At 40.0% G+C, this 24420-nt stretch overlaps 2 protein-coding genes across 5 annotated transcripts in view; one reads left to right on the forward strand and one right to left on the reverse strand.

Annotated features, from left to right (window-relative positions):
- Window positions 1-23049, reverse strand: part of ANKRD11 (ankyrin repeat domain containing 11) — a 376722-nt gene extending 353673 nt beyond the window's left edge. For 3 of the 4 annotated variants that reach the window (XM_072636472.1, XM_072636524.1, XM_072636500.1), the window contains exon 1: window positions 22928-23042. The gene's annotated coding sequence lies outside the window, so the exon portion shown is untranslated. Of the gene's footprint in view, window positions 1-22927 lie in introns of all 4 variants that reach the window. The other variant, XM_072636508.1, reaches the window with a different exon arrangement.
- LOC140519987 (uncharacterized) overlaps window positions 1-24214 on the forward strand; it is a 34075-nt gene extending 9861 nt beyond the window's left edge. The window contains exons 2-3 of the mRNA XM_072633572.1: window positions 22252-23472; window positions 23703-24214. Coding sequence (XP_072489673.1) covers window positions 22252-23356 — 1105 coding nt within the window. The 3' untranslated portion in view covers window positions 23357-23472; window positions 23703-24214. The remainder of the gene's footprint in view (window positions 1-22251; window positions 23473-23702) is intronic.
- The last annotated feature ends 206 nt before the right edge of the window (window positions 24215-24420 follow it).

Consider the following 24420-nt stretch of genomic DNA (forward strand, 5'->3'; position numbering starts at 1 on the left):
AGTTTTCATGATTTAGCTATCAACAAAAAACAAAATCTGAATTAGTGTTAATGGTGATGCAATGAAAAGAAATGGTAGTCAAAAATCCCTCTTCTTCTGTTGGGGCGGGGATGGGGAGGTGGATGATGGGGATCTTGTCTCTCCTACTCAAGCTGCTTCTTCCTTACACACTCCTTACTGTCCTTTTGGGGAAACTTCTGGAAGATACTCAGGTCCTCCGTTAGATTGTAAACTCCTTGAGGGATGGTATTGTCACATTTGCCTTTTTTTGTATCCCCAGCACTTAGCACAGTGTCTACCATATAGTAGGCGCTTAATAAATATTTATTGATGGATTACTGCTTCCCTGTCCAATGCATTTACAGCAAGGAGAATTCCTCGGACCTACACCTATGACAAAAGAAATAGGAAGAACATCTCCTCCTTATAAAAATCCATGGCTTTTACTTGCACCACAAATATAGTTCTGTTGTGGAGGAGATCCAAGCTAACATGGATGTCTATTTCCTTCGTCTATTCCCTCACTCACTCCCTTAAGCCTTCCTTTGTGTGAGTTAACACACCTTAAAAGGGTCCTACCTCTACACTCTTAATATTTATTAGATGGTATAAATCTTTTCTGAGCCCTGTCCTAAGGCCCAAAAGTGATAGAAGAGGTAAAAAAGTGTTATGCACTCTGATTTTATATTATACATTTTATAGTATATAATGTGGAACCAGTAAGAAATCAATATTCTAGTAAGAACTTTTCCAAAGCTCTGCAATTGCCATGAAATGGTATTAAGTGATTCTCAAATGCCAATTTTCACAAAGTTAGAAATGGAAAAGGCATTAAGAGGTGGAGGACTTCCAAACTCAGTTTCACTGATAATTCCAGCACACTTCTTTATTGGTCCTTTGACCTGTACCAGTTGATAAGCAATTAATAGTTTCTTTTTTGAAAAGCACGGTTATGAAGAATCAACAATCCTGTGGTAGAAAAATACTATTTTAAATAAGAAACTGCAACAACTACTACTCTTTCCTCACCAAAACCATACCCAAAGAAAAACAACTCTAAAGCTCCTAGTTCTAAAGGGAGGAGGGAGAGACTAATTTTTGTTGTCTTTACTCACAAGACTCATGCCAGATAGGTGAAAAGAAGAACTGCCTCCTTTATTACCAAAAGGTGAAGCAACAGGTGAGAAATGGTTCACTAACTAAGCCCATGACTTAGGTTCCTAAGTCAAGCAAGTGTTTTGGTTTTTTTTTAATGTGTCTGGAGTCAGTCTCAGATCTGTTTGCTTTATCCACATAAATATTTTTTTCATTCGTCTCCCTAATCTCAACTTGCTCTCATCTATTACCAGGACCACCATCTATTCCCTTCTCTAACTTACCCCAACCTATACCTCTTTACTCTTGACATCTACTTCCCCTACATGAATATTTTTTCTGAGTAAAGTTTTTTGACTAGACTATAATTAATTAGGTTCACACTTTATTCATTTAATTGAAACAACCTTTCACGAAAAACAAACACTTAAACTGATCTTTGAAAAATATTATATGTGGCAAAAGTGCCATAATCAGGTCACAAAAGTCATCTCTGGCTCTTCTTTCAACAATCACAGCCACATCTGGGTCCTTTCCCTATTCCAGGTCACCAAGCCTCACCAGTTCTACCTCAACAAGGTCACTCATTCTACAGAATAGAAAATGGAGGACAAAAGAACTTAAGTAATTTATCTAAGGTCACACAGTACACTATTGACAGAGCTCAGACTAGAAATCCAGGAGCCCAAACTATCCTTTTCTCCCAAAAGCTTCCCAAAATTATCTCATGCTGTAAAACACATTCAACACGTATCTGTCTTTTTCTTTTCATTTCCAAAGCCATCACTTAAATCAGATGTTTACCTGTTACCTAGGAGATGAGTCTCCTAATTTGTCTCCAAAGAGGTAAATCAAATGTGCTGAGTATGGCATCAAATTAAAGTATTTAACAAAGTAAATAAAAATACAACAAAACACAGACAATGTTAATAAGTGGTTTCCTAGGTCAATATATGCACCCCACACATTTCTACATGAGTTTGACACCACTGCTCCAGCCAGACCCTATACCATCCACCCAATGCATGATGTTACCACCAACATTCCTAAAGTATAACTCTGCTGCTGTCATTTATTTACTCAAAAAAAATTTCAATGCCTAGCAAATAAAGTAAAAACTTATTAGTCTGCTGCCAATCAAGACTATGAAGCCTCAACTTATTTTTCCAGGCTTAGGATAGCTATTATACCTCTATGTTCCAACCTAAGCTAATCACTAAGTTACCAAACATATGCTCTATTATTCACATTTTTGCTCATGTCATTTCTTCTATACAGAAGTAGACTGCCCTCTCTTCTCACTCTTACCTATCAAAAGTGTTCCCCATTCATTGAAGTACAGGTCAAATGACACGTCAGCCATGAAGCCCTTCGTAGTTTCCCAAACTAACACTGATTTTCTCTCTCCTCTCCAGGCAGTGTGATATAGGAGTGAAGCACTTCCCAACTATAATGTTAAAAGAATAGGAAGATCTTCCCCACCAATTAATAGGTCTAACACATGGAGCCTGTGATCACATGGAGCTGGGTCACATCTAGCTCAGACTGAGAGGAGCTTGTCCAAAGAGGAGAGAGAGCAGGAGCAAAGAGTGAGAGCAGGAAGAACAAAGAGAAAGAGAGGAAAAAAACAAGCTGTGAGTGGGCGGAGGGAGGAATTTGTCGAGGGGAACTTGTTTTTGTGGGGAAGCCTGACAGAAAAAAGGCTTAAGATGTCTGCACTTCCTGGATTAGTGATATCTTATTAAATCTCACTTCCTAATATTCTAATGATGTCTCAAATAAATATTTTGGTTTTGCCTTTAAGGAAGAGAATTTATAATATTTTGTGAATTTACCCTAGAAATACTCATGCATATTCATAGCAGCTGCCATGGGTATCAAATTGGCATTTCATCAACCTGTGGACTAGGACCCTTGGTAGTATGCAAATTACTACCAGGGGTCCACAAATTATATGGACATTGACCACTGACGCTTTGTCATTACATATTCTCAATCACTGAATACTAATAACACAAGTACTACCATACAGAGTAACAAGACATTTTTAAACATTTTCTATCAAGTAGTTCTCATTCTCAAAAGTCAGGGCAGCAATTGTGTAGTGGACTAAGAGAAAGCTTTATTATTTACTAGAGCTGTGAGCTTAGGCCATTCACTTAATCTCTCTTGTAGGGTTAAATTATATTAGCTCAAAAGGTCCCTTCCTGCTCTAAGTTTATGACTCTGATGCTATTTATAGCACACTTGTCAATTCTACCTCATATTACAATTCCTTCTGTACATCCTCTCCCCTATGAGTTTTTGGGCTCCAAGTGAACAAACAACAGCTCATATACCTATTCTTCTATAAACAGATGTCTACTATGTGATATGATAGATACTGGGGAGGCAACAGCAAGTGCAACACAGAGCCCAATTTCTATTCTTGGCTCCTCCTATGATCCAGCAACACCACTACTAGCTAGCCCTGTATCCCAAAGAGATTTTTAAAATGGGGAGAGGGGAAAATGACCTATTTATACAAAAATATTTTTTGTAATGGGTAACAACTGGAATTAGAGGGGATACCCATCAGTTGGGGAATGGCTGAACACTGTGGTACAAGATTGTAATGGAATATTATTGTGCTATATGAAATGGCAAGCAGGATGATTTCAGAAAAGCCTGGAAAGACTTACAATGAATTGAAACAATGTTAAGTGAACAGAACCAGGAGAACATTGTAAACACTAAAAGCAATACTGTATAATGATCAACTGTAAACGACTTAGCTATTCTCAGAAACAATAATCCAAGACAATCCAAAAGAACTCATAAAAAAAATGATATCAACATCCAGAGAAAGAATTGATGTCATCCGAATACAGACTGAATACTATTTTTTAACTTTCTATTTGTTTTGTTCAAGCTTTTTTGCACAAAATAACTAATATGGAAATGTTTTACATGACCATATCTAACAGAAGGGGAAGGAGGAAGGATAGAAATTGGAACTCTAAGTTAAAAATTGTTTTTACATGTAACTGAATAAAAAATACTATTTTTTAAAATATATGTATATACCAAGTCTCCCTTCTATTACTTAATACAGTATTGGAAATGTTAGCTATAGTAACAAAAAAAGAGAAAGGAATTAAAGAAATAAAGGCAAGTAGAGGATATAAAACAATCCCTGTTGGCTAATGATATGATGATTTATTTGAAAAATGCCAGGGAATCAGCAAAGATACTGAGACAATTAACAATTTTAGCAAAGTTGCAGGATAAAAAATATATTTTCAAAAATCAACATTTCTATGTAACAAAAGACAAAAAGCAGTAATAGAAGGGAAAATTCCATTCCAAGTAGAACTACAAAATGCATAAAATATATGGAAATCAACCTTCCAAATGACAAAAAAGATTTGTATAGATTCAATCACAAAGCACTCCTTAAAGATTTAAACAATCATCTTAAATAGCAAGAGGAATATGCAGGGCTCATGAGTAGGCCATGCCAATATAACAAAATTTGCAATCCCACCAAAATTAATTCACATCGTCAATGCTATACTAATCAAACTGCCAAAAAGACATGTTACAAAACATTACAAAGTTTAATAAAATAATAACCAAATTCAAGGGAAACAAAATATCAAGAGAAATAGTGAAAAGAAGTAAGTAAAAGAGAGGCTAATACTTCCAGAATCTCAAACTATATTATAAAGCAGCAGCCATCAAAACTAACTGGTACTGGCTTAAAAATACTGAGGTAGATTGAAGGAATGGACTAAGAAAAAATAAAACTTAATAACCCAGAGTTTTGATAAAGTAGAAAACATAAATTACTTAGGGGGATACTCCCTTTTCAATAAAAACTGCTGGGAAAACTGGAAAACAATCCAGCAGAAATTAGGCTTACACCAACATTTTACACCACACTCCACAACATGTTCTAACTGGATATGTAACCATAATATCAAAGATTCTCATACTATTAAAAAAAATTGGAAGAGAAACAGATCATATGCCACACATGGCTATGGGAAAGAGATGTATTCTTAATTAAATGAGACAGAGACTATATAATATACACATATATATCCACATATACATACACACAAAGTCATTCCTCAATAGATAAGTAGTCAAAGTGGCACAAATAATTCTCAAAAAAACTACAAAGTATTCACAATCATGTGAAAGGGTGCTCTGAATCACTAATAACCAGAGAAATACAAACCAAAATAAATCTGAGGTTTCGCTTCCCCCTTTATAAATTAGCAAAGATCTAAACATTGACAAGAGTCAATGTTGGAGGGACTGTGGAAAGCTAGATATACTAACACACCATTGGTGGAGTTTATGAAACCATAAAACCATTTTGAAAAGCAACTTGGAATTACAAAAATAAAGTAACTAAAATGTCTAGGGCAGTTAGCTGGCAGAGTAGAATACCAAACATGGAGTCAGGAAGACCTGAGTTCAAATTCGGCCCCAGACACTAATGTGTAACCTTGGGCAAGTCACTTAACCATATATGCCTCAGTTTCTCATCTGTAAAATGAGCTGGAGATGAGCAAACCACTCTAGTATCTTTGCCAAGAAAACTCAAATGGGATCACAAAGAGAGTCAGACACAATTAAAATGATTAAACAAGAAAAATGGCCATAGCCTTTGAACCAGAGAATCTAAATGGGGTTTACACATGAAAGAAATCACTTATATAAGAACAAAGTCTTCATATTCCAAAATATTTATAAGAGCATTTTTGTGATAACTAAGAATTGGAAACCACATAGCTAAAAGTCCATTAACTGGGGAAATGACTAAACAAATTACAGTACATGAATATGATGGAATACTACCATGGTATAAGAAATGATGGTATGATGAATACAGAGAACCATAGATATATATGTATGAACTGATGCAGAATTAAGTAAGTAGAGCCAAGAAAACATACACAGTTATATACAATAATGACAATGTACATGGAAAGAGTGATACACCAAAAAATCAAAAGTAAATGTAACCGAATTATTAAAATCAAGCAAGACTGAAAAGTATGAGAAGACAGCCCCAACTTACCCCCTTGGGAAATAGGAGGTTCACTGAGGTACACACTGCATGTTTTCAGACTTACTCAATGCAGATCCAATTCTGCTGATTTTTTTTCCCTCTCTTAAAAGAAAACACTATTTATCATATGAGATGGCTCTTGAGAAAGGGAAGAAGGACACATGGGATACACTTTGGTGATTTAAAAAAAAGAAAACATCGATTAAAAATTATTTTTAAAAAATACACCAAGCATGAAGAACTGTGGTCCCTTAATTAGCTATATAGATGTCTAACAACTATGCCAAGACAAGAAAATTAGTAGGCAGATACTATCAGGCTTAAATGAAAATGGTTCCTTTCTAGTAAATAATGGCCAGAGCTATTATTTTCAACTTTCTCTTGGATTCCCCAACCATTGTCACAGTTTCCTTTTCACAGCTGAAAAACAGCAGCAAAAAAAGAGCCAGGCTAATGCCCCTGGTCCTTAATCAAACCAAATCAAATCATCCAAAGCAGAGCTGAAGATAAGTTCATATCTACCCCTGGGCAATAATGGCTTCTACACACAAACAGGAACAATAGGGAGAGAAACCATCTTAGATAACAATTCTCCAAATTCTATGATTACAAAAGGTTTCTTTGCCCGTGGATGAAGAAATGATAAAGAATTGTTAAGAACTGGCTATGAGTAAAGCACTGTGCTAAACACAGGAATATAAAACAATGAAGTCAGCCAATCCCTGGTCTCAAAGAGTCCACATTCTAACAGAGTAGACAACCCATATGGAAGGTGGTTTCAGTGGCAAGTTAGATAGAAAGGTCCATGATCCTTAAGGGACAGAAGCAAAACAAATTTTAATGCCTCTTCTTTCATATCATTTTCACTGAGAAAAATCAGATCACTTGAAGAAGGATGTGGGGGCACAGATCCAAAATGGCAGAGTAGGGACCCAGCAGAACTCTCACAACATCCCCCTGCAGACAACTAGCCAGACATTTGTGGCTGCAGAAGCACTGGTGACCAGGTCACAGTTCCAGGACCAAGGGGAATGATGTAGGAGAAGATAAGAGCAGTAACTACATGTCCCTCCCAGGATCACACCACTTTGGAAACACTGAAAACTTGCAGAACCCCAGAACTAGTTATGAATATAGCAGCACAAGGAAATCTGAAGTTTGGCACAAAGCCTCTCCAACCCGAGGTGAGCAAAGTTCAACTTTAACAAAACTAAAAGTCAAGAAATAGGCTGGAAAAATGAGCAAATAACAAAAAAAGAACTTGACCATAAAAAGCTAGTAATACAGAAGCAGGAAAGACTAAGACAATCTCAGAAGATAGCAATGTAAAAATTGCTATAAGCAAAGCCAGAAAAGAAAAATGTCAATTGGACTCATGTATAACAAGAATTCCAGTTATTAAAGAGGTAAGATTGGTAAGCAGAAAAATGAGAGTGATCCAAGAAAATTATGAAAAGAAAGTTAACAACTTGGTAAAATAGGCACAAAAAAATACTGAACAAAATGCCCTGCTAAAAAACAAAACTGGCTTAATGGTAAAAGAGACGTAAAAGGGACAAAAAAATTCACTGAAGAAAATAACTCCTTAAAAAGTAGAATAAGTTAAATGGAAAAGTACAAAAATTCACTGAAAATAATTCCTGAAAAAGAAGTAGACAAATAGAAAAAGAGGAACAAAAGCTCACTGAAAAAAAGAATTCCTTATAAATTAGAATTGGGCAAGTAGAAGCTAATGACTCTAATAAAACAAACCAAACTATAAAAAAAAAGATAAAAGTAAGTAGAAATAGAAGAAAATATGAAAGATCTCATTGGAAAAACAACTGATGTGGAAAATAGATCAAGGAGAGTTAATTTAACAATTACCTGCCTACCTGAAAGCCATGTTTGAAGAAAGCCTCAACATCATATTTCAAGAAATTATCAATCAAGGAAAACTGCCCCAATTATCTTAGATCCAGAGAGTAAAATAGAAATCAAATCTATCAATCACCTCATCAAAGAGACCCCAACATGAAAACTCCCAGGAATATTATACCCAAATTCCAGAGCTCTCAGGTCAAGAAGAAAATACTGCAAGCAGTGCAATATTCCATTGGAATATCAGGGAGCCACAGTCAGGATCACATAAGATTTTGCAGCTTCCACATTAAAGGAGCAGAGGCGCTAGAATGATATTCCAGAAGGCAGAGGAGTTAGGACTGTAATCATAAATCCCCTACTGAACAAAACTGAGTATAATCTTTCAGGGGGGGGAAAAGAACAGTCAATAGAGGATTTCCAAGTATTCCTAATGAAAAGAGCAGAGCTGAACAGAAAATTTGGCTTGAGAAGAATGGGATGATACATGTAACTCTTAAGAAGTATATCATTATTAAGGCACTTAAAAGAAGTCTACATAGACAAACATCATAGATCTGAGTTGATTATGTTGGAATAATCTCCAAAAAAAATTGTTGCGATTAGAAAGAGAAATGCACTGGGAGAAGGGGCAAGGAAGACACAGAACGGGGGCAATTTTTTCACATAAAAGAGTCAAGCAAGGAAGAACATCATCGGAATTGATTCAAAGAGGGAAGGAAAAAAATTTTACATTTTACACAAATATATACATATATGTGCAAGCACACACACACATATATATAAATTTATACACACACACACACACACACACACACACACTCTCCCAGTTGGTTCCATATAGAAATCTATCTTGCTCAATGGGGAGATAGGAGGGAAAGGGAAAAGACACAAGGGAGAGATGATAAGGGAGTGCAGAAAGAAGGAAGGCACTAGTCAGAAGTAAAACAGACTTTAGAGGAGGAACAGGAGAGAGAAGGATAAACAGGGGAAAATGGGATGGAGGGAAATGTACCGTGAGCAATTATAAATGTGAATGTGAATGGGATGAGCTAATTCACAGAACAGAAACAGCAGAATGGATTGAAAATCCAACAATACACTGTTTACAAGAGACACCTGGGACAGAAAGACACATAAGAGTTGAAATGAAGGGCTCAAGGACTATTATGCTTCAGCAGAAGTGAAGAGGGCAGGGGTGGCAATCATGATCTCAGACAAAGCAAAAGCAAAACTAGACCTAACTGAATGATATAATCAGGAAAACTACATTTTGCTAAAAAAGGTACCACAGAAAATAAATAAAAAATTTCACAGCAAGTTTCTCTGATAAAGGCCTCATGTTTTAAGTACATAATGAACAGAGCCAAATTTAATAAAATAAGAGCTGTTCCCCAACTAATAAACAGTCAAAGGATATGAACAGGCAGTTTTCAGAAGAAGAAATCAAAATTATCTATAGTCATGTGAATAAAATGTCATAAATCACTATTAATTAGAGAAAGGTACCACCTCCCACCTATCAGAAATCACAAATGCTGGAGGGGATAAGGGAAAATAGATACACCAATGAACTGTTAGTGGAGTAGTCCAATGTCCAACCATTCTGGAGAACAATCTGGAACCATGCTCAAAGGACTCTAAAACTGTGCCTACCCTTTAATCCAACACCACTACTGGTCTGTAGCCCAAAGAGATAAAAGAAAGCAAAAAAAAAAACTACATATGTACAAAAATATTTATACCAGCTCTTTCTATAGTGAAAAAGAATTAGAAATTGAGTAGGAGTTCATCAATTAGAAAATGGCTGAACAAACTGCAGCATACAAATATGATAAGAGTACTACTGTGCTAGAGGAAATGACAATGCAAGGTGGTTTCAGAAAAAACACAGCAAGACCTACAGGAACAGATGCAAAGAGAAGTGAGAAGAACAGGAAAATCATTGTGCACAGTAACAATGTTGTAATGATGATCCCCCTATGAAAGGATTGGCTACTCTTGAGCAATACAGGGATTCAAGACAATTCCAAAAGATGCAAAAATGAAATATTATCCACCTCCAAAGAGACAAATGCTAAAAGTGCAAGTTGAAGTATAATTTTATTGTGTTATGTTTTGCAATATGGCTAATAAGGAAGTGTTTTGCATAATTTTATATGTATAATTGATATAATGTTTGCCTCCTCAGTGGGTGGGGGAGAAGTAAGAGGGAGAGAGAGAAGCTAAAACTCAAAAGTTTAAAAAATGTCTTTTAAAAATAAATAGATTAGAAGCAAAAAAAAAAAAAATGTCAGTTTCTGACGCTGAACCATTTGACAGTGCCAAGGGCTTTTCCTGGTGGCAAGAACTTTCTCTCTGGGTCTTGAAGCCCAGAGCAGCTGCCAGGCTGCCCCTCCCCAGATGCTTCCCAGGATGATGTCTGAGGGCTCTGGGCTAGAAATTCAGCTATTCTCAAGGCTTTTGGACTCAAGGCCCAGGGTCCTAGGCTATTTTCATGGGGGATGAGAAGGTGGTCAAGGTGGTAGGGATAGTTTGCCTATTCTTGTCCATGCTGCCTCCTGTCTTTCCCCCACTCAGAAAGCCTTGTATCATCATTCTGGCCTCTCCCCTATAAAGTTGCCTCCTCCAAATCCAGCACCCCATTCAGTTTAGTGAGTCTGCTACTGGGAGGCAGTGATCAAATGGACATACAACTGGCATGGGAACCAGAACCACCTCCACTCAAAAGTCCTGCCTCTGACACATGTTGGCTGTGTAACTGCAGACATGTCATTTTAATTTAGCGAGTGTCCCATTCCCCTCCTTCTCCCCTCCACATACCCCCAACCATTCTAAGGCTGTAAACTCAGAGAAACAGTGCTGACCTGCACTGGCAGAGAAGGTTCTATCAATGAAGTCACAGATACTATCCCTATCCTGTCCTGTCCTGTCCTCTTCCCTAAAAATGGGAGTGGGGAAGAAATAAAGTTTGAAGAACTAGAGCAATAGAGATTAAAGAACTTACTAAGAAAGATGAAGTTAAATTTAGATTCAGGGATTTTCCACCATTATTCACAAGGTCTCATTAAATAGAATAAGGGGGGGGGGGAAAGAAAGGGGGCGGGATAGGATGGAGGGAAATATAGTTAGTCTTTCACAACATGACCATTATGGAAGTGTTTTACATGGCTACACTTGTATAACTTTTATGGAATTGCTTGCCCTCTCAATGACGGTGGGTGGAGAGGGAAGAAAGGAGAGAATTTAAAACTCCAGTTTTAAAAACTGAATGTTAAAAATTGTTTTTACATGCAACTGGGAAATAAGATACACAGACAATGGGGTATAGAAATCTATCTTATGCTACAGGAAAACTGATGGGTAAGAGGGGGCACCCGGCGATAGAAGGGAGAACAGATTCAGAGTTATCTGAATGCAAGCTGTCATGGGGTGGGGGAAGGGGAGAGATGGAGAGAAAATTGGGGACTCAAAATCTTGTGGAAGTGAATACTGAAAACTAAAATAAATATGTAAATTGCAGAGGGGAAGATCTCTCCATGGATTAAAGTTATTCCTTCAAAATAGCTTTTTCTTTTACTAAGTCAAACAGGACAAGAACTCAAATTTTGGAAGAATCAGATCTAATCTCTTCACCATAGAAAAATGGAAACTTCTCATATGAATCCCATAAAACTTACATCTGCTGAGAATTATTTAAACCATAACTAAAAGGACTTATCTTTTCTTCCCCCAAGTTACAAATTATATGCCAGATCTCAATATTTCATATGTCAGGTGTTGCAAGAAAAGTTTCTGTAAACAAATGTTCAGTGTTATCACTCTGGTATAATGTATTAATCTTCAAAAAAGCTAGTCTCAAAACCAAGATAAGGGAAATAGCATTACGGTCAAAGAAGCATACCCTTGCAAAGCAACAAAGAATTCAAGAACTAAAGATTCCTAGACATAAGGATCAAGAGGCTTGTTGTGGGACATTAGCAAAACCCTGAGAGTCTCCTTCATACTTTTCAGATAGCCTAGTCTATGGTTTAAAAAAATGTTCCTGAAAGGTAACTGAGGAAGAGACACAATTTTAAAATTTCTGTACATTAGCCAGACATGTTAGTTTTAAGAAAAATAAAATAATTCTTTCTAAAATACTTCTTGGAGGGTTGGGTTTTTTTTTATTTCCTGTTTCACAGGATGTAAAACCACATGTAGAAGCATGTTGCTTACTAACAAGATTTAATTTCCTAAAAGAGTAATAAAAAAGGTTTTCCTTCATTTCTCCCCCTCTCACTAGTTTAGACATGATCAAATAGCACATTCATGATGTTCTCAAGTTTACAGTGTCATCCTGATTCAAATGAAACTTCTTTTTTTAGCTTTTCTAGATATGACAACGTTAGGGAAAAGAACCAATCAAATCCTTAATAACAAATTTATGAACCAACAGATCTACTATTCTTCCCATTAAGAAATATTTCTATAACCCAGGACAATCATTACTGTGAGTCCAAAGTCTGGAAGTCACCACTATTAGGAAGTTATCCAGGCTGGATCCAGGGATGCCTGCTTGCTACCAGAGAAAAATCAGGTAAGGAGGAAAATGAGGTCACTTTATTGCTCCATTTCACAGTAAATGAAGTTTCTGCTATACTCAAACTCTGACAGCATTTTAAAAACGAAATCTCAACTTTTCAACCATTCAATAAAGGTTATATTTTCTAGAAATAAGACAGCACTGATAGAGTTCTGAATTTTACTTAATAATGAATGCCAAACAGGAAAAGAATTAGTCTAACTTACAAACAAGAACATTTTATCTTAAGAAAAGGTGATTTTATTTTTAAAATGCCAAACAGGTACATACTGGTTTCTTCACAAGTGGAAAAAAAAAGACTGTCTACTAATTTTCAGAATAATAAATAATTCACTACACAGATGCTATGGGCAATCCTGGAAACTAAAGTCTTATATTTACCCAGATGGTAAGGATACAGTAATTTAGATATGCTTTACATTACCAACCTCAGAATGAATTCAACCTTGGTCTTCAAAAAAAAAAAGTCAAGAAGGAAAAATATAACAGGAAACCTCTTTTGGGACCCAACATTTAAACCTTTCAAGACTACACATATTTTTTAGCCTGAATAAAACAAAAAGTATACAATATAGGTTCCTAATATTTCCCTGAAAACAGAATTTCAGCCAATCAAGAAGCATTTTATTTTTTTATATTTTCTTTCTTAAAAATAAATTTGTTACTTATTTCTAGCATTCTTTTTTATAATTCTAAATCTGTATTCTTTCCTTCCCTCCTGCCTCTCCCCATCCCTTGAGAAGGCAAGAATTGTGATATCAATTATACATGTGAAACAGTAACAGCAATATTCTATGATGGTGAACTGAAATGACTTAGCTTTTCTCAGGAATATAACAATCCAAGACAATTCTAAAGGACTTATGATGAAAAAGGCTATCCATGTCCAGAGAAAGAACCGATGAAATCTGAATGCAGATTGAAGCATATTTTATTACTTTATTTTTCTTACTGGGATATTTTTTTGTCTGTGCTTTCTTCCACAACATGACTAATACAGGAAAAAAATTATACACGCAAAATTATATATAACATATTTCCATATAAGCCATTCAACAAGCATCTGTAGCACTTACAAAGTACCATGCACTAGATCAGGGGTGAGGAACCTTCAGTCTCAAGGCCACGTGCGGCCCTCTAGGTCCTCAAGTCCTAAAAGGAACACATATGGCCTAGAAACTGAAGGTTTCCCACCCCACACTAGACTAAGCCCTGAGGATACCCCCCCCCCCCCCAAAAAAAGGAAAAACAATCTCTACCACCTTCAGGGATCTCAAGTTCTAGTGACAGAGCTAACACCAAGAACATACAATACACAGAATAAATAGACAGTAGCCTTTCAAGGGCATGCAGGACTTTAGGGGGACAGGAGGAGATAAAAAAAAACCTTCTGAAGGAAAGGAGGTGACATTTGAGTCTTGAAGGAAATCTGAGACTGAAAGAATTGGGGGAGAAGCACATTTCAGGCACAGAGAGATAGTCAAGTTCTGATGAAAATGACAACTCCTTAGAAAACAAAACCTTAAAAACTGCTTCATTTCTTAATTTCCTGTTTGCAGCCTTAAATGTCTTCATCCTTCGTTGGCAAAGAAGAGCATGCCATCAGAGAAACAATGACATGACTTGTACTTGGACTTTGTTTTGACAGAGGGAGGGCAGTGCAGGTCACCAACCTCACTTTTCCAGAGTCATCTGAATCCAGTGACCAGATATTCTTCAGGATGACTGGAGATAACCCAGGATGAGGCAATTTGGGTTAAGTGACTTGCCCAAGGTCACACAGCTAGTAAGTGTCAAGTGTCTGAAGTGAGATTTGAATTCAGGTCCTCCTGACTCCTGCATTGGTGCTCTATCCACTGCATCATCTAGCTGCCCCAAGAGCAGCCTTAAATATTCAAGACCTTAGAAACAAAACTTCCTCCCTCTTGTTAAAAGGTTAAAAACGATCCAAAACCAAAAACTAGTCACTGCTATGGTCAAAATTAAACCTACGTTGCTAATGTATACCAAAGAGCTGCATAGTTAACAAATTATTAAGATTAAATTTTGATTAAAACATTCAAGAGACTACAAAGTATATTGGACTGTTTTTTCCTCTTAAAATTTAGGTGCTTAAGGTCTGGGACACTTGTTACCACACCAAATATATCATACAACAGTAAAACAATGAACTTTCATACTTCAAACTTTCAATTAGGGTAAAATACCAGAGAAATCCCTTCTATTAAAAACTTATCACGTGACCAACTATGATTGCCTTAGCACTTCTCAGCAATACAATGATCTAAGACAATTCCAAAACATTCAGGATGGAAAATGCTATCCAGAGAAAGAACTGATGGATTCTGAATGCACATCTAAGCATACTACTTTCACTTCTTGGGGGGAAAGGGAGGAAGGTGAAGGGTTGGTGGGGTTTTTTTTTCTTTAGTTCTGTTTCTTCTTTCACAACATGACTAATGTGGGAATGTTTTATATTATTGTGCATATATGTAATACAATATATATGCACATATAACCTATATCAATTGTCTGCCATCATGGGAGGGGAAAGAATGGGAGAAAAATTTGGAACCCAAAATCTTTCAAAAAATGAATGTTGAAAAGTCTTTTCTTGTCATTGAAAAAAATAAAACCTATTAATTTTTTTCAAAATTTATCATGGAAAACATGAAAAAAACCAAACCATTATAAAATATCTGAGCATTTCTCCATTAGGGACAAAAGGCAAAAGCAGCGGACCTACGCCTCTATTTCACAAAAGGCATTTATTTGCTTCTTAAAACTGTAACCCCTTTTCAAATTTCATGGAACATATTTTTAGTACAACTAAATGGAAATGCTTAATTCACTTCAAATAAATTCAACAAACCATTTATTAAGAGCCTACTGAAGGCACCTTAGTGGAAACTGGAGCTACAAAAACTCAAATAACACAGCTACCTTCAGGGGCTTCTGGTGTTTTACTGAAGCGATGTTATATTGTTCAGTTGTTTCAGTCATATCTGACTCTTTGAGGTCCCACTTGGGGTTTTATTTAGTAAAGATACTGAAGTGGTTTGCCATTTCCTTTTCCAGATCATTTACAGATGAGGAAACTGAGGTAAACCAGTTCAATGACTTGCCCAGGGTCACACTGAAGTGATATACCAGGTACACAAATAAGAACAATACAAGAAAATTTGGGGAAAGAGTGAGGATTAACTTGGGAAATTAGTAAAGTCTTAAAGGAAAAAGTGGGACCTGAGTTGAGTCTGGAAGGAAAAAATTCTGAGAAGCAGAGACGGAAAAGGAATGTTTTTCCAGGGAAGGGGGTGGGCAGAGGGAAAGGTTTGTGGGAATGAAGAGAGGGATATCTATGTGAGCATCACCTAGAATTAAGGAAGTCTATAGCCTATGAAGTTCCTGAAGGGAATAAGATTTGGAAAAGTAGGTGGGAGACAATTTATGAATGGCCTTAAATATCAAATTAAGAAGTCTGTATTTTATCCTTTAAATAAAAGGCAGTCAACGAAGGCAACTGCTTCTTCCTAAATTGTTCATATACTCATTCATTCAAAAAGTGTTTATTAAAGTACCAGTAACACTGTGCTAGGATCTAAGGATACAAATAATCAACAAAGTTATCTCCCCTCAAGAAGTTTATATTTTATTGGTGAGATAGCAGGCATGTAGAAAAGTTAAATAGAAACTATGTACAAGGTGACTTGTGGAGGTCCAGACAGTGTTTTAGTAGTAGGCAGCACTTCAGCTGAGCTGTGAAAGAAAGCAGAGGCTTCCATGAGAGGAGGAAGAGCATACTAGCATTGGGGACCTGGAGACAAGAGATGTAATGTAGCAAACATGGGCACAAAGAGGGAATATGGCATAAAGGCAGAAACCGGCAAGTGTGCATGGATGAAAAGGAGAATTCCTGTATGTGAAACAAAGAGGAGCAACAGTGTTCCACAAGAAGGAAACATCTGGAAACATCATGAAAATGCTTCATCAAGTGAGGCAGAGTTTACAATGTTTGAGGTATCCTAAATATCTGCTGAAAAGAACACTACTAAAACTGTATGAAGAGATCAAGTGAACTACAATTGTTATCAGCAATCTCTAATTGCTCATCCACAGACTTAACTTACTCTTCATCCTGTCTTCACCTCAGCAACTCTAGAGATGCTGTTGACTAGCACCCCTCTTCTTCAAGATCCTCTCCTCACTTAGCTTTTAGGACACTGCTATGTCCTCTTTCTCACCTTCTTCTCACCATGTCCAGACTCCATTTCTGGTCCCTTACCTTATGTCTTGGGCTGCTTAAAAACCCGTCACTAGAACTTGCCATTCCCTCAAGTTATCATACTATTACAATCAAACTCCTTGAAAAAGATGTCTATATTCATTGCCTTTATTTTCTTTTCTTCTCATTCATTCCTCAACCCTTCACAACCTAACTTTAACCTCTTCACTAAACTGAAACTATTCTCTCCAAAGTCACCAAAGCTCTTTCTTTTAATTGCCAAATCTAATAGTCTCTTCTATTTTCTAATACTTCAAGACCAAGGTGAGTGCTACATTTGATACAACTGAACAACCTCCCCTCTCTGGGTTCTTTGACACCATTCTCTCTGGGCTCATTCTCTACTTCCTTACACACAGTTCAAAATTCTGTCCAAGGTCTTCTCTTCTTTTATACATTTGGTAACTTTATCCAGTCCTGTGGATTTAAGTCTCATTTCTATGCTGATGACTCCAAGATGTAAATATCCAACCTCACTCTCTCCTCCTAAATTTCAGTTCTACATCAACAATTTCCTATCAGACATTTCAAATTGATTGTCCTGGAGATATATTAAACTAAACAAAGCCAAAACATGGCAAATCTTTTCTCAACGCTAGGAGTTCTTAAACTGGAGTCTGCAAACTTATTTTTTATTATTTTTATACATTGTATTTCAATAAAATTGGTATCCTGTTTAATCTTACGAATTTTATCATTTAAAAAGACAACTATGAGAAAGGGTTCAGTTTCACCAGATGGTCCAATGAGTCCATGACTCAAAAAAGAGGTTAAAAACCCCTGCCTTTATGACTATCATTGCAGCATCTCAGATTCATAATCTCAATCAACATTTTCCTCAACTCCTTACTCTCCCCTCATCCCACACATCCAAAGAATTGCCAACTCCTGCCCTATCTCCATATCTCTCACATTAGAACCCTTCTCACAGCTGCCACCTTAGTTCAAGACCCTCATGACCTCTCATTTGGATTAGTGCAAGAGCCTCCAAATTGGTCTCCCTGCCTAGAGTCTCTCTCCCTCCAGTCCATGCTCCACACAGCTGCCAAAGTAATTTCCTTTAAGTAATTTTCATTAACAGCAGATCTAACAGTGTGACTCCCTTACTTGATCAAGGCCATCAGCATTCTACTGCCTTTAGAATGAAATAGAAACTCTTTCTTTGTAGCTTTTAAAGCCCTACACAGCCTGGCCCCAAACTCTCCTTCCACCGAGTGGACATCATCCCCCTTCTACACTCTGGGATCCAGCCCAACTGGCTGGCTTTGTTTCCACCATCTCTAGGCCCCAGCTTCTGCATTACCCAGCCCCCAGGCCTTCAATGCACACACACCCTCCTCCTCACCTCAGCCTGAGTCCTCTTCTTCCTTTTAAGACATAGTTCAAGCATTTCTGCATTAAGCACTTCCTGATTACCCACCCCCCCCACACACACACTGCCAGTGCCCTCCATACCAAACTACCTTGAATGTATTTGTGTTTATTCATCTTTATTTATAGTTATATATGTATTTTAATGTATTTGCTGTCTTCCCCATTTGAATGCAAACTCAATGGGAGTAGAGATTGCTGTATTTCATTCTCTGTATATGTATGCCCTATGCCTAGCACAGTCCAGGGTACAAAATAGAGACTTAGTACTTTCTTCTCTCTCCACACCCTCTCTTGGTGATCTCATTATGGGTTCAAATGCCCTATTTATGTGCAGATGACTCTCAAATATACATAAACAATCATAATATCAAAATCTAGAGACCACAGGCCAACACCTACACTTTAGAACTGAAGAAATTGGGGGTCAGGGAAGCTGAGTAACTATGCAGTTTTTTAAGCAACTGTGTCTTTTGCCTTTGTTGTATCCTCAGCACTTGGCTCATTGCCTGACACTTAATAAATGCTTACTAACCCAGGGACCAAGCATCAGAGACATGACATGAATGTAGTTCTCTGCCTCCAAAGAAGACAGGGATCTTCCCCTCTTAAATCTATCCCTCCCCCAAACTCCCCTTGGGTGGGTGATGCCACAATACCTACTATCACCCAAGTTTACAGTTTTCTATTTACCAGCAGCACCTCTTCCTTTTCCCTCAGCCACTTCCCTGCTTAGATGACAAACACTGCAGATTCTACTTGCATAGCACCTGTCTCCCAACTCATCCCTTCTCTTCACTCAAAAGGCCACTAACTTACTGCTGAGCCTCAGCACTTTCCACAGTAGTCTCCTAATTGTTCCCCTGTATGTATTCTTTCTCCTCTCCAGTCATCCTCTTCCAAATGCTCATCCTCCAACATAGGCCTACCCATGCCACTTTGCTGCTGAAGAATCTTTCATTATGCTGTACTGCCTAAGGGTCACCAATATTCATTATTTTCTTGTGGAGGGATCCTCTCTACTATAAGCAACACATTTCCAACTAAGTTTCAAGATGAGACTGAATAAGGTACACAAGACTTCAATTTAAATCTCTAAATAGACAGCAAGTCTTTTATTAGAACATGAATGTGTGCATACATAAAACAAAAAAAGTATTTCTTAAATAATTGTTTTTTTAATGTTGTTTTAAGTTCAACAACAGATTTTTTTTGTTCAAGTTGTATGAATGGGTCACCAATACTCATTTGGGAGCTGGGAGAATAATGGTGATAAATTGGCAGATAAACAATCATATCGTGCTCCTCAACTATTAACTGGAACACACTTTATTATTTAAAAAGCGCGCCCTCAAATGGCAGTTTTGAATGATCAGCAGTAATGGACAGATCAAAACATTTGTATTTTGGCAACTGATGAAGATACTTCTTTGAACTAGCTTTTCTGATACACTCTAATTATGTTATTTAATTGATGACGGGCTCATTGCCCACATGTAAAATTACTATAAGTATCCTCTTCTAACTGATGAACCATAACCTTAATGTGTCAAGGCTGCTTTAAAATCCAAGGCATACAAAGCTTTATAAATATTATTCTCAAATACAAATATCAGTTTCTTTTTCTAACTAAATTTGTAGAAAGTTCTATTTGTCACTGTGTCAACATGGTAATTATAGTTAAAATGACAACCACTAGTCATAAGCAGCCCATCTGGCTTAGTAAGATGAAAGGCACTGCTGGAGCAGTCTGATTAACATGGCTAGTCTACAGAAAGGCTATAGAAAAACATCTGACAGTTATACTCCAAGTTAAAAGGCTGCCACACGATCAGAACATCAAACCAGGAATTGAAGACATGTCACTTAAAACTTAGAAAAGTTTCAGGTCTGGATCAAATTGCAGAATGTATCTCAGTAGCTTTTCACTAAATATTCACTAGACATACACAAAGTCAGCAAGAAAAACAGAGCAACTTGATCTTTGTTCCCTTCCCTCCCTATCTTCAAAATGGACAGTCGAATAAGCTCCTGTTCTAAACCGTGAAAATACAGAAACAGAACAGCTGAATGGGGGAAGGGAGGCCAAGAGGCCTCACCACATGGCTGCCAATTCAAATTTAAGAATCAAAGGTGAGCAAAATACTTTCCATCTTTAAGTTGGGAAAGCAACCTAAGAGAGCTTCTGCACCTCTCATAAAACATCTATAAGTCTTCTGAGACTGCTACCACTTCAATAAACTGATCTAATGGATCAAGAAGAGTAAGAATGCAGGTACCAGGCAAACATAGGGTTTCAGGGTTCCAACCAAGAATTATCCAAATTATGTTGGGTAACAAACTAAATGAATTTGCCCAAACCAAGATTATGTAATGGCATCTCTTCCAAAAGTCACTACAGACACAGATAGCATTGGGGGGGGGAGACAGGAAATGAACTTCAGGCTGAATAGCATTCCTACGGGAAACAGTGTGTGGAAACTCCCTCTATCCATTCAGATAAGGGAAGTAAATTGGTATAATGAAAAGAGCATTAGTTTTGAAATCCAAGAATCTCTTCAAATTCCAGTTCTGCATCTACTACTATCTGGATCCCAATTGGTCTTCTTGTCTCCAGTCTCTCCTCTCCAACCTAATGTCTATACAGTTGCCAAATTAATATTCTTAAAGAAATGGTCTTGACCATTGTCCATCCTACTTTAAAAGTTTCAGTAGCTCCCTATTGTTTCTAAGATGAACTACAAATTCCTTTATTTGGCATATAAAAGCTTTCAAACCTGACTCCAACCTACCTTTTCAACCTTACTCTATATTACTACATTCATACACTCTATAGCTCAGTCAAACTGGTCTCTTTCTCCTCCGTGCCTTTGCACATGACTAGAATTTACTCCCTCCTCAGCTCTGCCTGGTCTTATAAGATGCTGAGCTTACACAAATCAGCTCAAGGACCACCTCCTAGAAAAAACCTATCTTGATTCCATCCCATCCCAAGTTGCTCATTGTCTTCCTCCTCCTAGTAAGGATTTCATGTTTTATTTTCATATGTGTAGCCCAAACCACCAACAGAATGTAAACTCCCTGAGATCAGGAACTGACTTGTCTGTCTTTATGTCCTGATTTTGACACTTATTACCTTTGTGACCTTGAGCAAGTCACAGCCTCCCAGGGCCTCGGTTTCCTCATCTGTACAATAAAGTTGAAAACAAGGACTTCAAAGGAGAGTTCCAGCTCCAGATCTATGATCAACTGGAAATTCTCCGTAACTTAGTCCTAGAGAGCTACTGAGGCCCAGAGCTGTTAAATGACTTGCCCATTACCACACAGCTATTATGTCTGAGGAAAGACATAAACCTAGGTCTTCCTGCCTCCAAGGCCAGCCCCCTATCTAACTATGCCTATGGAGCCTTTCACCTAGGTGATGACCAAGGAAGGAAGGAAGGAAGGTTCTAAATATTGCAGTTCAACCATTACGCACATTTCTATACACTGAAAAGGGCAAGAGATGTTTAGCACACGATTCAATCACTGTTTTCAACACTCGTTTGAGAAAAAAGTAAACTATTTCAAAATAGGTAAACTCACGGCCTGTACCAAGACCTCATAGTATGACTTAACTCAACAGGATTTTCAGTTCACCAAGTCCTCTTAATCCAACTATTCTTTCTCAAAATCACAGATCATATTCTCCAAGTTCAATAAAAGTTAGCACTTTAAGACTATATGTTTTGTAAAAGACATAACACAGACGGGGCAACTATAACAGTCACAAGAAATTCAAGCACCGAGAAGAATTTAGGCTTCTCAGAAAAAAAAAGGAAAAAAGAAAAGAAAACAATAAGAAGAAAAGAACCCAATTCCTCGCAGACTGACTTATGGCCACACCGACCACTCAACAACATCTAGACACACACACAACAAACACTCACAAACACACACAGTAACCGCCCAGCCGGGGGATGATGAAATGAGGAACGGAAATTAACATTTCAGGCAACGTCTCACATTGTTCCTTGAAGCCAGCTCGGCCAGAGCAGCCGCGGCGGCTTCGCTGCTCCGGGTCCCCCTTCCCCCTTTCTCCTCCCTCCCTCTCACTCTCACACACTCACACACTCACACACACCAGGCCGACGCTGGCTGCCCCGCATTCCTCCCCCGCCTCCGGCGCTGCCCCCAGACGCCCCCGCTCTCCTTCCGGGGGCCCCCTCCCCCCGCTTCCCCTCCCCCGCTCCGGAGCCCACCCTGCTCGGGGTCGCCGCTCCGGCCCCACCCCCTAGGGAGCCCCGGCCGCCTCCTCTGGGCACAGCTCCTGGGCTCCCGCAGCGCTGCCCGCGGGCCCGGGATCCCCGCAGAAGCTCGGCAGCTTCCCCAGCGCGGCGCCCGGGTCCGGGGATTCCGGGGCTGCTGCCGCTGCCCGGCCTTCACCACACCCCCCTCCTCTTCCTCCTCCTGGTCCTCGCCTCGTCTCGTCCCGTCCCGTCCCATCCCGCGGGCCCGGGCCCGCTCCGCGGCGGCCTCTCCCACGCCCCGCCTGCTCGCTCCCGCCGCCGCCGCCGCCGCCGCCTCCCCGGGCCTGAACTTAGGTTCCCCGCCCCCACCCGCGGGCCCCGGGGAAAGGGCTCCTGCACCGCCCGCTGGGCCTTGCCCGGGCCAGGCCTCCCCTTCCTACCTCGAAAGGGCCGCTCGCTCCGGCCGGGGCTGCGCTGGGCGCGAGCGGGGTCAGCGACGCCAGGCCCGGGCCCGGCGGCCGCTTCCCATGAAGCCCCGGCCGCGTCTGCCGTGGGGGCCGCGCCTGCCCGCGAGGGCCGCACGCGAAGGCCCCGCTCGGCCGCGAGGAAGACGAGCCGCCGCCGGCGGCCTCGGCCTCGGCCTCTCCTGGAGTCGACGACGGCAAGAGCCAAGCGCCGGAGGCCGGGAGAGCCGGGGCGGGAGGCGCGCCCGCCCCTCGAACGACGGCCCACGGCGAGGGGGCGGCGGACGCGGGCGGGACGAGGGCTGGACCGCTCTCCTAGGGGGCCGTCTGGCCGCAGACTCCGCGGCGGCGCCTCCTAGCCTGGGGCTCCCGATCCATAGCGCACAGTTCCGAGGCGGCCTCTGACTTCCAGGACCCAGCGGCGGCTGCGGCGGCCGCAGACCCACATGAGACGCGCGCTCCCATTGGTCCGCCGTGTCCACCGACGCTATTGGCCCGCCGGACGGAGCACAAGAGATTGAGTACGTCACGCCGTCGGGAAGGAAGTGCGCTAATAGGGGGCAAAGGGGCGGGAGTATGGAATGGGCATGCCCCCCCCCCGACTCCCCCAGAGGACAGACAGGAGGCGGGACGAAAAGGCACGATTGGTCACGACCGTTTTCTACGGTGTGTATCTACGTAGGGTGGGCGCGAGAGGAGGAGGTCGGTGGATTGGCTGCCGGCCCGGATTGGTCATTGGGTGGTTCTTTAGGCTTTCTCGTTGGTGATTGGTCCTTTCTAAATGCCGGAAATGATCAGGAGAGCCTCGCAGAACTTCAGTGTGGAGTGGAGGAGCTCTCGAGCGGAACTCCCTGGGATTCTCGTCTCCTTGGCCCTAAACGGTCTGACCTGAGTTGCGAGGCCCCCACCTCTCTCTACCCCCGCCTTTCTCCTGCTCCGAGGGCCGAGCGCCCAGCGCCCAACCCTGACAGGGTCACGGCGGGCCTTGTCCTTGCGTTATCCCAGGCCGGCCTCGGGGGAACTGGAGAGCGCGGGGCCGGTCGGACTCGGCCCAGCCCAGGCAGGCCCTTCCAGGCGGGAGGAGCGTCCTTGGATCCCGCCGCGTAAACATGGGGCTGAGGGAGCCGCCCCTGACGCGGCCCGCCCGCCGCCCCACCCCCACTCCTGCCGAAGTGTTCTGCCTGGCCTGCTCTGGCTTCTGGGCTTGTCTTAATGTTTGGGCTGCGGCTCCCATTAAACGCATTACGTTGCGTCTCCTTTGCAGTTCTGTGTATTTTGTTTTAAAACCTTTCCCCAGACTACCCAAGGCAAAAGCCTAAGACCCTCTGCTTTAAAAAGCCCTGGGGAGGTTTCATAAGTTAGATGTTTTCCCTATTCTCATATCCTCATTTATAGTATTTTTTTAAATCACTGTACTACTTAACGCAGTCCTCAACATACAGTAAGCGTTTAATAAATGCTTGCTGACT

Source organism: Notamacropus eugenii, chromosome 1, assembly GCF_028372415.1.
Source record: "Notamacropus eugenii isolate mMacEug1 chromosome 1, mMacEug1.pri_v2, whole genome shotgun sequence".
Classification (NCBI taxonomy): Eukaryota; Metazoa; Chordata; class Mammalia; order Diprotodontia; family Macropodidae; genus Notamacropus; species Notamacropus eugenii.